A 15488-nucleotide genomic window follows, 5' to 3' on the forward strand; every position below is an offset into this window, starting at 1 on the left:
AGAGTGTTTCCACAGTGTGGCGTCAGGACTCTCGCTGCAGTAACGGGTCTGAACGCTCCTCCGCTGACTGACTCGCTGCTTCAGACCCAGTTAGCAGTAAAATAAACACGTGTTTTTGGAAAAAGATGCTGACAGGCCACAAAGGTGCACAGGTGTTCAGGTGACGTGTACAGTGACAGCAGGTAGATGTAGGCCACAGGAGCTTATCAGACGCCAAACACGCGCTGCAGAGGTGAAACATTCGTCAGAAGAGAACAGAACGTCTCACGTGAGACGGACATTTTTCACTGTTTTCTGATGTTTATAGACAGAGACGCACTAAGTTGCAGACCTAAACGTTAGCTGGTTAGCAGTGAACGCAGAGCGCAGCTGAGGCTGATGGGAGCGCCATCAGCTCTGCAGGTCAGAAACCAAAGCGTCGGACGCGTTAACATGTCGACCTGATGGTGGCGCTAGATGGAAAGTCAGAGGATCAGCAGAGTTATTACAGTTCATCCTGAGGGGAGCATGAACGATGAAGCACGTCTCATCACAGTCCAGCAGCTGCTGATGTTAAAGGGACGGACGGACGGACGGACGCTGCTCGCTTCCTCCTGACAGCGATCTGTCCTCTGTCCACTCACAGTTCCTCTTCCTGCCGTGCCGCCTGATGTCGGTCTCTCGCTGCCATCTCGACACTTTGTGGCGCGAAGCTTAAACTAACCGGAGGTCACAAATGTGTCGCTTTCGTCTCTGAGCCGTTTATTATTATTTGTTGGACAAACGCTGCTGCGTTAGGAGACGTGTCCTCGGGAGACCGAACAGAGAAGCGACTTCATTTCTAGATCATGTTCATTATCAATTAATCTGCACGACACACTTTTACTGTCATCACATCTGGGAGGTCCAGCTTTCCCGCCCCGATCAGAGTCCTGTAATATTGATCATCTGCTGATTCTGAGTCCCGTCTGATATTTACCTTCATGCTGATTAAAGATGTCTGACACGTCAAAATATCAGCTGCAGACACTAAACCTGACACCTTGTTCTTCACGAGCCGTCGGTCCGAACACTGAAGGCCCCGATTCCAAACTATGAAGAGGATCGGCTTAAATTATTGATCTGATACGACTGAAGGTTTAAGCGGAGAACGTGCCTCCTGAAACTGACGTGAGATCAGCTGGAGAGAAGACAGAAACGCTGCTGCAGAGTGACGCTTCACAGAAACTGACGGAGAGGACACTTGTTCAAATGTATCAATAATCCAAATCAATTTATTGATTAATAAACTGATCTCTTCACCTCCGCTTGCTTCCATGTTGAGCTTAAAAGAACAAAGTGCACAGTTTCAGCGTGTTGAAATACTTCGTTTATTGACTTTAATCCTTTAGATGCTCCTCATTACAGCGAGAACACTCGCTTTTATGTTCCTGTAACTCTTCCTGGAGAAGACGTGACGTGTCTCAGGTGTGATCTGGACCGGTACGGTCCCTGGACGGGGGGGGGGACGAATATAGTGACGCTGAGACAGAAGTGTCTGTCCTGAACGACGCACGTTCTGGTGTTCGCGTACCTGTGCATAAAGGCGACATCAGGAAACAATAGTTGTGTTATTTAAAGGTTATCGTCTCTACACGGACACCTGAGAGTCCACTCGGTGTCTTCCATCGTGTCCACTGCCCAAAGGACCAAGCGTCCGCTGTGTTCAAACCCTCCTCCACGTCTAAAAGCGTGTCTGCGGTCAGGTTCGGTTTTATTTTCTCATTAATCTTTAAACCATCAGAAAAGACATCGGTCCCAGCGCGACGTCTCCAAATGTCTTGTTTTGTCGGACCGACGGTCCAAAACCCGAAGAGCTTCGGTTCACTGAGGTATAAAAACAGAGAAACGCTGCAAATGTGTTTGTTTCTCCTCAAAAAAAATTACTGAAAACGATAAATCAATTATCAGAATAGTTGCCAATTCATTTTCTGTCGCTCTGATCGGCTGATCGTGGCAACTCTAGTTAGTTTTACCAGCCGGTAAACTGCTAAAGGAGCCTGAAGCACCAGTGCTGTTGCTATGGTTACCTGCAGTTTAAGGAAAGGTGGTTAAACTGTTGACCTGAACCTTGTTTACGCTGTATACAGCCGCTGTATGTTGATTTTTCTGTATTTGTATCCACCTGCTTCACCTACTTGTATGGATCTATGATCTGTCTCTGAGTTATGTATGCTGCTACCTGTCACTCACCCGTCATAACGTCTCTACGTGGACACCTGGGTGGTGTTTTAGCCTCCACCTGGACAGCCGGTTACTGTCTCTGCCATCATGTGGCTGTTTTTAAATCCTCCTCCGTGCTGTAAAGTGTGTGTGTGTGTGTGTGTGTGTGTGTAGTCAGTGTCGGTTAGTTTCACCACTCAGGTAACTGAAGCATCTGTGCTGTTGCTATGGTTACCTGCAATTTAATAAGAGCCGAGGGTTGCATCTTTGACCCGAGCTGTGTCTGACGTGAGCACAGGTATCATTTTAAAACACACCTGACAGCCAATCAGAAAGCGTGACTTTAAACGCACGTTGTGTGAAACAACGCGTTATTTTATCTCGTTAAAACTTAAACTTGAGAAGTCGTTTTGTGTGTAAAACACTGTAAGTCGCTGACTTCTGCTTTTTTTATTTTTTAAAACCTATTTTGTCTGTTTTGTGTTGCTGACGGTTACTTCCTGTCCCGTCGTCCCGGACACGAGCCCTGACCCACCAACACCTAACCGTTCATCCCACCTGTGTAGCCACAGTAGCATTAGCATAGCTAGCTTCTTGCTAATGTTGTCTTAGCTAACGTTAGCTTCCTACCTGCTCCACGGTAGCCGGGTCCATGGACTGCAGCCGAGCGGCGTTCTCGTACTCGTCCTCGCTGTTGTTCCCGGCTCCTTCTTCCGTGTCCTGGCTGGACCCCGGTCCGGTCACCCCGGGCTGGCCTCCGCCGGCCAGAGCCGCCACCACCCCGCCGGAGCAGGTGCCTGCCTGCCGCCGCCTCTTGCTCAGCCCGGGCCCGGAGCAGCAGCTACCGATGCCTCCGCCGCAGCCGACGACGCCGGCCGACACGACGAGCTCCCCGCGAGACCCCGCCACCATCCCGCCGCTGCTGTCCCGACCGTCGCCCGGCCCTACCGGGGACACGGAGCCGACGGGCGGCGGAGAGGCCTGCTGCGGCCGGGAGCTCGCCTCGATGCTCCGCCTGTCGTCCCTTGCGGAGGGCGGAGCGGGTTGGTAGGACCACGGCGGAGGTGAAGCCCTCGGTCGGGCTCCGGTCCGCCCTGCGTGCGGGTGCTGGTGCGGGTCGGAGCCGCTCCGACGGTCGCTGTCATCGGCGTGGTCCGACACGCCGACCCCGGAGCTGGGCTTCTTCTTCGGGAGAATCGTCATGGTGGTGTCTGTGTGTGAGGGAGGCAGGGAGGGGGTCAGAGGGTGACGAGTCCTCCCTTTCTGGATCAAATGCTGCGGTCTGTTCGCCCTCCGACCCGGCCGCTGGGCTCTTATCACCGAGCTAAGGCTCTTAGCGAACCGAAACGGACGACAGAAGCGGCGACTCGGCTTCTTTTCGACGGCTTAGTTGAACAAAAACAAAACGCGTCTCCCTCTTCCCGTTCTCCTCCAGCCCGTCCACTCCACAAAACATCAACACAATCTGACGGAAGGCGGCGACGTCACTTCCTGGTTGCGACGGCATTTTTTTTTTTTTTTTAATTTTTACGTCAGGCCGTCAGTCGGACCTTTGTTTTTGTTGTTTTATTGCTTTTACAGCTTTCCGTCCCCTCTTTACTTCTCTCGCTCTGAAAAACAAAAGCAGTCCTTTAAACGTTATGAAAACTCATTTCCGCCATTCATTAATTTATTTTAGATATTTACTCGTCTTTTTGTTTTCATGAATCCGTCTTATTCATCGTTTGGATTTTATTTTCAGAATCAGAATCAGAAATCCTTTATTGTTACAGCAGCTCGCCTTTACGTCAGTGCACACAGGAGAAAGTACTAGAAAACAATATAATACACTATAAAACAGGTCAGAACATAAATTAAGTACCAGGTGGGTTTACCGGTTGATGATGATAATACAGTATAATAATACAATGTAATAATATAAGTAATAAGCAGTGGTGCATGTAGTGATTATTAAGATATTGCACAGCAGTAATGGAGGTATGAATAATATCAATGTCAATAAATAGGAAAACTAATATTGCACGGGAGTATTAACACAGAATATTGCACAATATTTCAAGTATAGCAGAGATGTTAATGATCAATGTCCAGTTTAGTGACTTCGGGTCATACAGACTGACACTTAGAGGGAGGAGTTAAAGAGTCTGATGGCCACAGGCAGGAAGGACTTCCTGTGGCGCTCTGTGGTGCATTGTGGGGGGATGAGTCTTCCGCTGAAGGCGCTCCTTTGTTTGACCAGCGCGTCATGGAGCGGGTGGGAGACGCTGTCCAAGATGGCATCCCACCTGCTCCATGACGTGCTGGTCAAGCAAAAGAGCACCTTTAGCAGTGCTTTTTGTATTATAATGATGCGTGAACCATGCAGACTGAACTCATGCGTGGGCAGGAAGTCCCCGATGGCTTTTCATGGCCTTTAAAGTTTGAGAGCAGATTAGCAATACCAAGGGGCTCAGAGAAGAGCTGGAGAAGGCCTGGAAGGTGAAGGCCACAGTGGTGCCCGTGGTCATCGGAGCACTCGGGGCAGTGACCCCCAAACTGGAGGAGTGGCTACAGCAGATCCCTGGAAGAACACCAGACATCTCGGTCCAGAAGAGTGCAGTACTGGGAACAGCAAAGATACTGCGCAGAACCCTCAAGCTCCCAGGCCTCTGGTAGAGGACCCGAGCTCGAAGGATGGGACCACCCGCGGAGGGTGAAGGACAAAGTTTTATATATAAATATATAATTACACATATACATAAATAAAATCCCCCTCTCACCCCCCGTGGAGGGGGACGTGTCATCCTGAAGCTCGGGTCCTCTAGCTATACCTCCATACACACACATATATACTGAATATATACACACATATATATACACATACATGCACAACTGTACTGTATATACATGCAGAGATGTGAGCAGGTTGACATAAGTAGTGTACAGGTAAGGTGTAACAGTGCAGGTAACGTGTCGTGGTGGCGATCTGGAGAGTTCAGCAGTGTTTGGACCTGCGGGACGAAGCTGGCCCTGATCCTGGTGCTGTGGGACCGTCTGCCAGACGTCAGCAGGCAGCCGGTCAGGATGCTGTCAGCGGCGAATCCTGGAGGGGAGATGTTCATGTTCATGTCTGTTTTTGGCCCCTCGAACACCCTGAACTCTGAAATATAATTATTACGTTATATTGTCAAATACACACTCAATTTGCAGCACAAAGATTTGTTTTATTTGAAAAATAACAAGTTAGAACAGCAACAAAAGAAGGTTTCTGAGCACTAAAGGGCACTTTCACTTTGGCTCTGTTACTTCCTGTCTCTTTCCCCGTCTGCTGCTGAGAAGATCGATAAATTGTTGAGATTGATCACATTCTGTCGAGTCAGAGAAATCATTTCCCGTGGCGGGCTCTAAAGGAGAGTCGATGGCAGAAGCAGAGCGTTTAATCCAGAACGGGAGGAGGAAGTCTAACAACTCTGCAGCTGCTCGTCATAACCACGGAGTGATGAGGCATTACTTAGTCACTACTCGGTCCCAGCGGTTCTGGCTCAGCAGCTGCTTCAGAGTTCATCAGGAACGACTCATGAACAAAGTGTCAGTATGTCGATTCTCACATGTTTCTAACCGTTAGCTGATGATTCATAGCATCGCCCAGTCAGGGAGTCCTCCCTGAACTCTGTAGTCCTCCAGGTGTTCACTAACGGGCCTACTGAGTAACGAGTCATTAAGTAACAGGTCGCTCCTGATTCGTTGCTCACTCTCCCTCAGTAACTGTGTTACCACAACAGAAACGGAGGCCTATACTTTGTCATTTTGAGGCACAATTTCACGCTGTAATTCCCGGTGGAACATCCTGTGTGTTTTACTATTCTAGGATGACGTGGACGGGACGGCACAGGTGTGGTCTTCACACCTGATCAGGCCGTCAACACCCGTGTGCCAAGAGGCCCGGCGTTACGTGTGCACGACCTTTCACCTGCCGATGATGGACATCTGCAAATGTGCAGCTTTCGCCAAAGTGTTCCAAGACGTGTATGACATCATGGCGGAACCACACCTGGTTATGTGAGAGGTGTGATTCTTGCTTCTCACCTGTCATCCTCCTCTGCATGTCTTACAGTTTCTCCCCTTAGAGGCCATCCTAACAGAGCAGCCAGGCTCTTCTTAGGCTCCACTCAGGCTCCTCTCAGGCTCCTCTCAGGCTCCACTCAGGCTCCTCTCAGGCTCCACTCAGGCTCCTCTCAGGCTCCACTCAGGCTCCTCTCAGGCTCCTCTCAGGCTCCTCTCAGGCTCCACTCAGGCTCCTCTCAGGCTCCACTCAGGCTCCACTCAGGCTTTCATTAGTTGTGAAGTGACGGTTCTGACCAAAGCACTGAGGATGAGCTGCCTGCTGTTATATCATTATCTGTTACTGTTAACAATAAATATAAAACAAGCCTTTCATAAGTGAAGCATGCATTTATTGTGTTTAAACTTTGAATACAATAATAACACTGTACAATAGCCACACAATGTAAACAGTATATCATAAAAAATGAAATCAGGATTTCCTGTTGTGACAGCAGTTTGACTCAGTGAATCATGAATTTTGGCAAACAGCACAGATGCAATATGAAATCCAGAAAACAGAACATTGTACGGTGAGTGGCAAACCAGTAGAAACTGTAAAACCAGTGAGAAGTGTCCCAGTTGCTGGTTTCTCTGGTGACCAGAGATATGACTCTCAGCATCAACAGCAGACGTCCTGGTTACTGGCAGACAGCACAGACGTGAACACATTAAGTGTCACTTCAGGAACGGGCATGAACAGTATGCATCTTTTGGTAGGAGAGGTGCTACAACATGTCTGCAGGTGTTCATTATGCAATACGTGCAATAAGTGATGTTTTGGGATGAGAGCGGAAACAAGGTGTGAACAAACATTGACATATCAGCTTTGTTGGACTTGTGTTTCCGTCCACCTGGTGAATCCAGTATTCTCTCTCTTTCAGCTGAGGGAAACATCTGGCTCTTTAGCTGCTAAGCGCTCCGCTATGTTCACCAGCTGCTCTCTGACTGCGTCTGTCTGCTGTTTGCTGCCGAGCAGCTCGTGTTCAGCAGATGTTTAATGTGTTTTCTCTGCAAACAGCGGCCTGCTGCGTCCGAAAATGCTGCTCTTAGAGCCCAGAGAGTGAACCAGAGGAGTACAGCTGCAGCCTGACAGCTGAGCGGAGCTGCAGACCCTCTGCTGGTTCGTCGCGTCATGGCACACCTCTGACACTGCACATGATATTTTCATACATTTTTATAAAAAAATATTGATTATAGAACTTAAACACAGATGAGTATGAACATGGCACGTGATGTATAACAACACAGAGTAATGAAAATAGAAGGTAGTGTGGAGATCTCAAGTTAATGCGTTCAGCGTAGTTTATGGACTCCTCACCTTATATGATGTCCATCAGTTACTGCTCCACACTTACAGCGACAGGCCTTCTACCAAAACCTGTTTCAGCACTGAAGCTTCCTTTGATTTGCTTTGAGCAGAGGACAGAGGGCCCTGATGTGTCTCTGCAGGCGGTTCAGTGCCGTCCCTGTCTGTGACAGAACCACGGACTCTGTCTGCAGCATTTCAGTCGCCTTCTTGTCTGTTGCTTCTTTTGACTTATATAAATACAGCACATTAGCTTTATGAGGTAGATTCAGCTGCACATCTGTAATTCCTCCTCTGGAGATGCCTCCTCTTCCTCAGTGAAACCCTCTGGGTCCAGCACAGTCCAGAGGACAGGAAGTGTTCATGATGAAGCCGACAGCGTCCTGCTTTCTTCTGCAGAGACCTCTCGATCTAAGAATTTGTTCACTTTCACTAATTTCATAACCATGCATGCTGTTGAGCAGCAGCACTACATCAGCAGACTTAAGGCCCAGTTCACAGTGCAGTTCAGTGAGCTGATATACTGGGGCGATGTGCTGGAGCAGCTGAGTGCAAATAGACATGTGACTCAGATGGAAGAAGAAAAGTATCACGAGGGAACGCAAAAGTCTTTTAAAAAATTCTCGCCGTGACCTTTAGGGGGCTCCGTAGTAATTATGAAAAAAATAAATGCAAATATAAATATATATAAAAAGCAACAATGACCAACAACATACAATGTGTCAAAGTGTTTCTGTCGGTTGTAAACAAAAATGCAAATGCAATGGTGCAGAGTGCAAAGAGTGCTGGAATACATATTGAATGATTCATGTAATCGGTTACTTTATAAACATACAGTATGTACACGTATACATGTCTATATACATTCTACACAGTGTGCTTAGATTTATATTGGACAGTGATGGATGATATGTACATGTTAAGAACTGTGTGTATTTTAAACTGTAATGTGGAGCTTCAGTGGTTTTAGAGTTCCAGGCATCCTGACACTCTGCGGCTGATGCTGACTGGTCATCACAGCGACAAACTGTTCTGGTGTCTGGTTGTTTTGGTGTACGGTGCTCTGTAGCGCCTCCCAGAGGGGAGAAGGGGGAACAGGTGGTGTCCAGGGTGTGGTGGGTCTGCAGCGATGTTTCCTGAAGTCCTGAATGGAGGGCAGGTCGGCACCAGTGATTCTTTCTGTATTCGATAGTTTGTGCAGAAATGGCTGGAGCCGTTTGTTGCTTTGATGAGAACAAACAGCAGATTTTAGTGAAACGTACACGTGGGCTTGTTCATCTCACTACTGAGTCTGTCGTCCTCTGACTTTGACTGGTGCTTCTAGCATCACTGTTAGTCACAATAAGTAAGTACAACTTCCTGAATGAGAAATCTGATAACTGACCTGCTGCATGTAAACATGTGCTTCAGTTACTTGTGCAAGCTGGTTTTTGTGTGCATGTAAACGTACTGATTGTGACTTTATGTCCAACTGTGTCTCCGCCTCCTGCTCGCAGGTAAGCACACACCTGGCTTCCTCCAGCTGCCTGCACCATCAGTTTATGGACATAGTGAGTTCTCAAGGCTCTGAAAAAAGTTTTTATATTTTGATGTTTGATATATTTAATATGATGACGTTTGTTGCTCAATATTTCAAAATTTAAATCTGAAAATCTTTGCAACTTTTTCTCAAAATATTGTGACTTTTTTCCTTGAAACAATATTTTAATGTCCAAGTACTACAACATTTTTCTCAAAATATTGAGACATCTTGAAATATCCCAGCTGGATAGCGCCGGTGACTCCTGCAGGCCCAACAAGGCCTCAAAAAAGACCGATATCAAAAGGAAAAGGGTTGCAACCTCTGTGGTAGCAAGAAGACAGTGGATCAGATGACAGGACCAAAAATCCCCCTTCAGGCAGGAAGTCTCAAACAAGCAGACAAATAAAGCTGCTGCTGCTGCTGCAGGTTGCCACAGGTGCAGAGTCCTGGAAGTTCATGGACTTTAACAAGAGCCGTGAGGACTGGAAGGCTGGAGGATGCACCATCAATATCTGTCTTTGGTGCAAAGTCCAGGTTACACACCCCATGCAGCAGCTGCCCCCCAAACCCCAACAACCTCCACCATTAAGGTAAGGAAGACTGTATGTAGCCTGAGAGACAAAACCCAGAGCAAAAGCACCAGTCACTGCTGCTCGTTCAGAGACTCAGACAGGTGAACCGACTCAGATCTTCTCTCAGCTGGACAATAAAGAACAGTTTTACTATAAAAATGGGATGACGCCCATGCACATTATTATACATTCATGAGTGAGAAGACAGACACCAGGCTGTATAGTGACAAAGTGTGTATTTATATTATCTTCCCCTCCCACACACACATACACACACATCTTTAGTTACAGTTGGTGCTCAGTGTTGAGTAATAATAATAATAACAATAATAATAATATAAGCGATAGTTGTCTTCAAATATAGAGCGATACACTTTATACAAAATACCCTGCATATTACTGTCAAGTTTAATGTGAATGAGAAGAGCAGTGTGGTGTGATTGTTCCTGGTTGTTCACTCTGACGGCCACCGGAGGGCGTGTTTCCACACCGAACTCTGAAGGTTCAGACTGATGATCAGTTCTAATGAAATCAGATCAATAATCATCTTTTAAAAACCTTCTGCAGAGTGTTTTTGAGGTTTTTCAAGAGGGAAAACAAAGGGAAAGGAAATTCTCAACACAACATCCAACTTACTCTGATTTTCTGAAGCTTTCAGCTACATCTTGTAGTCTTCCTCAAAGTTTGTGGGTCACATGACGACAGCTGGTATTTGTGCAGGAAAGCTTCAGAAACACCAAGTGAACGTTGTGTTTTGCTAAACTGCCATTTCCAAGGTCAAGAATGAAGCTTAAAGCTCAAAGGAAAGAATCAGACACTCCAGCAGTCAGACGTCCACATGTCTTAACATTATAAAAGCCTTAAAGCTTTGTAGCTGAAAACAGAACTAAAAGTCACACATCTGCAAACAGTTCAGATTCAGTTCTCTGAGATATAAAACAGGATGTCCTCCCACTGGAGACGCTGCAACCAGAGAACCAAAGAAACCTCTAACAGCATATAATGTGTGTATATACAGTATATATTCTTTGAAATGCCCAGAGCATCCTTTGGGTGTTTGTTCCTGAAGTGTTTCGGTTGACAGACAGTTGAGGAAATATTTGGCTAAAAGTCTGAACAACAAACCTGCAAACTGATGGATCAGACAGCATCAGCACGAGATGCTTCTGCCTCGCAGTGTGGGAAGGATATTCGTAAAGACTTTAAACTGTTGAGGAAACAGTTTCTACAGCCGGACAGCTTTTGGATGAAAGGAGAAGAAGAATCCCAGCGATTAGCTGACGTCTTCAGATGTCTTGTTTTGTCCGACAGTTAAATATATTCAGTTTCCGGAGATATAAAACAGAGAAAAACAGAAAAACTGACAATCTCATAATTCTGATGTCATTATATCTCATTAGTTATGAGATCAGAATTTCAAAATTATGAGAAAACCCTCAAAATAATGAGACCAGACCAACTGTAACATGAGAAAAGTAAGTTTGACCAAAGAAAAAAATCTTAATAACGAGAAAACCAAAGGCGTAGAGTTCGGTATGACGGTGGAGACACGTTCCTACAGGCGCTGCTGAAGTGTCCCCACCAATAGGAGCTCTTTATCTCACACTTCTGAGAAAACTATCTCCCATAACAAGACATGAACCCTGTCATTATGACTTCCTCCCAACTCTGACCTTTCGTCTCGTAGTTGTGTAATTCTGACATCCTTAACTTATAATTATGTATTACTGTAATTATTATCTTTTGATGATGCTGAAGTCATAATTATGAGCTAATGTCTGTCTTTATCTTTGGTGAAAGCAGAAGAAGAAGAATTCCTTTATTAACAGCGTCTTTCCGTTCGGGACATTTAGATTCATTGTGTAATATTGGAATTCTTCCAGACTGAACCCAACGCTCCTCCAGTTTGCAGGTTGTCACGCAGACGTGGTTTTATACAAACAGTCCTAAATATGAGTGCAAAGGCATGCAGCACCACCCACCTCCACCTCCCAGTGCAACGTCATCAACAGCTAAAAACCCAACAAACCCCAAAGACCTCAGTGTTACAGGATACAAAACAGTCCGAGATTATAACTCTGCATTCGCACAACGGGGCCACAGTGAGTGTCCGTGCAGAGGGTGTCGATAAAGTTCTTCACATGGATGGAACAGTCAGTGACTGACTCCATCCTGCTGCAGGACGACACACTGAAGCAGGATGGATGCAGGAGGAGGACTGTCGCCATGACAACCACTGTGCACGCTGGTAATGCAGAACAAATAGAATCAAATGTAATAGTAATGCATTCATGCTGTGCGGGTGAAGACAGTGAAGTTTCTGGAGGATTAAAGGTCCCGTATTCAGATGTTTGTTTGGTTGGAAGCTGAACTGAAAGTGACTGAATGAGCAGACTGAATCCCTGATCGCACAGGCTGGAAAACAGGAAGCGTATCACAGAAACCGGCAGCAGAACTGTGAAACAGTTTTACACTTCGAACTACTGTAAGACAACAAGAAGGAGGAGCATCCTCCTGCTTATCTTTATGTGTCATTTTTAACATAGACAATAACGCAATTTTCATTTTTCTTCAAAAGTGTCGTTATACAACATTCTGTGTTTTTCAAAGAGCAATGTGCTACCAGCGATCATGAGCCTAAACCTCTGATGTCATGTTTTGGTGATTTTCATCTTTCTTCCGTTAGTTAAGACACATTTTGAACGCTAATACAGATGACACCCGACGTGTCACCGTATCCAACAAACCCTTGGCTGCTTTTGAAGACGAACATTAATGTCTTTGATATTCTAATTTAAGCAACTGACAAACTGTCATGTTCAGGCTCCGCCCCTCCCTCAGTCGTGGTGTCTCCAGTTGTTCCCTCCCTTTACTGGTGTTTCCTGTTCGTCCCCTGTCTGTCTGCAGCATAAACCCCGGCTCTCCAGGTCCAGATCGTTCAGTTTGCCTATGTGGTCGAGGCTACCGTTTGTTGTTCTCTCGTGACTATTTGTATCCAGACTAACCTGTGTTGTCTTGTGAATAAATACATTTGAACTGTTACAGAGCCTTTGTCTGAGTCCTGCTTTTGGCTCCAGAAGATTACGCAGCTTAACACAAAATGCCTTTTCTCTTCATCAGAAATGGTGAATCATTTGTGTTTTATGTCTTACGTAACTTCTGTAATTTAAGTGGGATGCGTCATTTCTAAATGTATGTCACAACTGTAACGTTAAAAGAAAGACTTGAAAAGCTTGTTTCTGTACCTGATGTAACTTGCTGTTGGAATAGACCTGTCTGTAAAATATGATGTCGTCTGCATACAGTTTGATGTATTTGGTGTGTTTTGGATGTTTGAGTTGCAGCGAACGGTTCCATGACAAAAGGGAGGGAAGGAGTGGACGTCCCGTCTGTTCATTGAAGCTTAATTCAACATTATTTTCTTTAAATAGCTTTGAAATGTGTGAACTTTCTGTCCAGAAAAACAGGAGATTTGAATACGGGACCACTAAGTGCTACTCTGAAAACGTTTTAAAGTGAAATCTCCCATATGGCTGCCTGTGCTAAGTGTTAGTGCTGCAGTCATGTTCATCAGATAAACTAAATTTCAACAATCAGGTTTTTTTTTTTAACAGTACAGCTACTGTCAGTGTGCTTACAGAGAGGAGACAGAGGGAAGAGGACAGAAGAGATGGAGAAACATTTAGACATCTGGAGGAAGAGTCGAGACACCAATTACCAGCCCTGACCCGCAGTTTGAGACACAGATCTGAGTGACAACAAATCCACCGTTAATGTCTTTGTCATCCAGCTGCCCAGCTTTGACTGAATAATAACTGAAGCTGTGAGAGAAGAAACCTAGTTTGATGGAGACAGAATAAAAAGAACACAAGACAGAAACATGCTGGTGTTTTTATATTTCAGCCCACAAACCACAAATCCTGCTTACTTTTGAATCCCATCTCACGAGAATATTAAAATCTGATTTTATCTTCTCACAGATCTCTCAGTCAGTGTCTGTTATACTTTTCTATATATTTATTTTCATTTAATTATTTAAATGTATTTTTATTTGTTGACCAAGTCCTTTACAGAGAAAAGTACCCAAAAGTTCTGAGCCCTAAAGTAAACAAGCATTGCAAAAGCACTCATCTGAGAGTTTGATATTTTTACCTTTAACTTAAATGTAAGTAAAAAGTAAAGTTAAAGTTCTGAGCACTAAAATTCTTAAGTGATAGTAAAAGCATTTGTTTGATATTTTACAATAAAGTAAAGTGAAGTCGTGAGCAGGTAGCAGGAGCATCAAGAGTTGAGGAAATATTGAAAAATAATTTTTTGTTTTGTATTTTTGATCTCAAAACTAAGTAAAAGTAAAAATGTTTTCTTGTAAACAAAGTTTCTGTTTCCATTCATTGTTTGGATCCTTGAGGTCTAACAAACGTGCTGAATGTTTTTCCTTCCTCATAAAACATTTATTATTATTTATTAAAGCCGATTTTTCTTAAAAGTTTGAAACCTGCACTGTTTACGTCCATGTTTCCAAGTTGCAGTCTTCTTCTTCTTCACTGCCATTGTTGGCGCATTTATTATTAATGTGTCAGCTATTTTTAGATTTAGTCTTAGTCAAAGTCAGTGATTGCTTTAGTCCTATTTACTCAACCTCATCCTTTTTATTTCAGTCTTTTTTTAGTCGACTGAAAGTCATTTATTTTGTAGTCTAGTTTTAGTAAAGACCAAGAATGAATGAGACTGTTTTTATAATAGCTTGTTCGCTACCATTCAGACAAATTTGGAAAATTTCATAGAAATTAAAATGAAATGATTTCTATGGCTGCCTGGAAAGAAGGAAATCAGTCTGAAAACTGATGGACGATTTGGAAAACGACGATCAGGTTTGTAATTAACGGGCTGAAACATGAATAAAGCAGCAGAAGGCTCCTTGAAAGTGAAGGACGTCGTGTTTTGGGCTGAAGGCTCGTCGCTGTTTTTATCCACCTGTTGTTCAGTCATTCAGACCGTCTCTCCATCATTTCTCCTCCCTCTCTTTCTCAGCAGCCAGATGTGTTTGTTATCCACATTTTAGAAATGTTTACCCATCTGTTTGTCTGTCAGGCTCTTCATTGAGTCACATGACCTCTCTCTTTGCTGGTAACTTTCATCCATCCATTTTCTCTTCTGTCCTTCCTCGTCCCTCCATAAACCCTCCTTTGATGTCTGTTTTTCTGTTGATGAAAACCTCCCCTCCTCCCCCCTCCTCCAGCTACCACATGTACGTCTTCGTCGTGTCGATCTGACTCCCCCCTGCCTCCTCCTCCCTCTCTCCTGCCTCGCTCTCTTCCTCCTTGTCGTCTTTGTCCTTCTCGGCCTCGCTCTCCCACAGCGTGATGAGCGGCGGGTACAGCTCGTTCAGAGGGATGGACATGGCGTGCTGCATGTACTTCTTCAGCGAGTGGCCGCAGGACTTGTGCTGCTGCACGCGGCGGCCCATGTAGACCACCAGCAGCGCCATGATGGACAGAGCGAACATGGAGCCCATGACGGCCGCCAACGCCACGCTGCTGCGCCGTGACGCCACCATCTCCACCGAGAAACCCGCCTCCTTAGTGGTGACATTCAAACAGGAGGTGTGGATGGGTGAGGAGGGGGAGGGGGAGGAGGGGGAGATGGGGGTGGGGGTGGAGCTGGGAGACGAGGAGGGGGAGGCGGGGGAGGGAGGAGAGGAGGAGACGGTGAGGCAGACGTGGTACTCTGTGGCAGGAAGGAGGTGAGTCAGATTATACTCCTGAACATCTACTGGAACCTGTGAGAGAGGGGGAGGGGGGAAAGAGAGAGCAGAGGTTTACCT

The 15488-nt window shown here is 45.5% G+C and overlaps 2 protein-coding genes and 1 long non-coding RNA gene across 11 annotated transcripts in view; 1 reads left to right on the plus strand and 2 right to left on the minus strand.

Annotated features, from left to right (window-relative positions):
* The window catches only part of otud5a (OTU deubiquitinase 5a), a 30183-nt gene extending 26525 nt beyond the window's left edge, over positions 1 to 3658 (minus strand). The window contains exon 1 of one of the 3 annotated variants that reach the window (XM_044210290.1): positions 2812 to 3658. In XM_044210290.1, the coding sequence (XP_044066225.1) occupies positions 2812 to 3384 (573 nt within the window). In that variant the 5' untranslated portion in view covers positions 3385 to 3658. The remainder of the gene's footprint in view (positions 1 to 2811) is intronic. The other 2 variants (XM_044210289.1, XM_044210288.1) reach the window with 2 other exon arrangements.
* On the plus strand, positions 1564 to 11677 carry LOC122882664. Of its 2 annotated transcripts, none has more exons than XR_006379425.1 (2): positions 1564 to 2479; positions 6029 to 11677. It is a non-coding gene; the product is annotated as an uncharacterized LOC122882664 (long non-coding RNA). The 2 variants fall into 2 exon arrangements; XR_006379426.1 differs by lacking the exon at positions 1564 to 2479 and adding an exon at positions 3967 to 4021.
* Positions 9884 to 15488, minus strand: part of si:ch211-180f4.1 (uncharacterized protein LOC100144405 homolog) — a 44312-nt gene continuing 38707 nt past the window's right edge. For all 6 annotated transcript variants that reach the window (XM_044210273.1, XM_044210270.1, XM_044210269.1 and 3 more), the window contains one exon: positions 9884 to 15443. In XM_044210273.1, coding sequence (XP_044066208.1) covers positions 14904 to 15443 — 540 coding nt within the window. In that variant the 3' untranslated portion in view covers positions 9884 to 14903. The remainder of the gene's footprint in view (positions 15444 to 15488) is intronic.

The sequence above is a fragment of the Siniperca chuatsi genome, linkage group LG10 (assembly GCF_020085105.1).
Source record: "Siniperca chuatsi isolate FFG_IHB_CAS linkage group LG10, ASM2008510v1, whole genome shotgun sequence".
NCBI classification, from domain to species: domain Eukaryota; kingdom Metazoa; phylum Chordata; class Actinopteri; order Centrarchiformes; family Sinipercidae; genus Siniperca; species Siniperca chuatsi.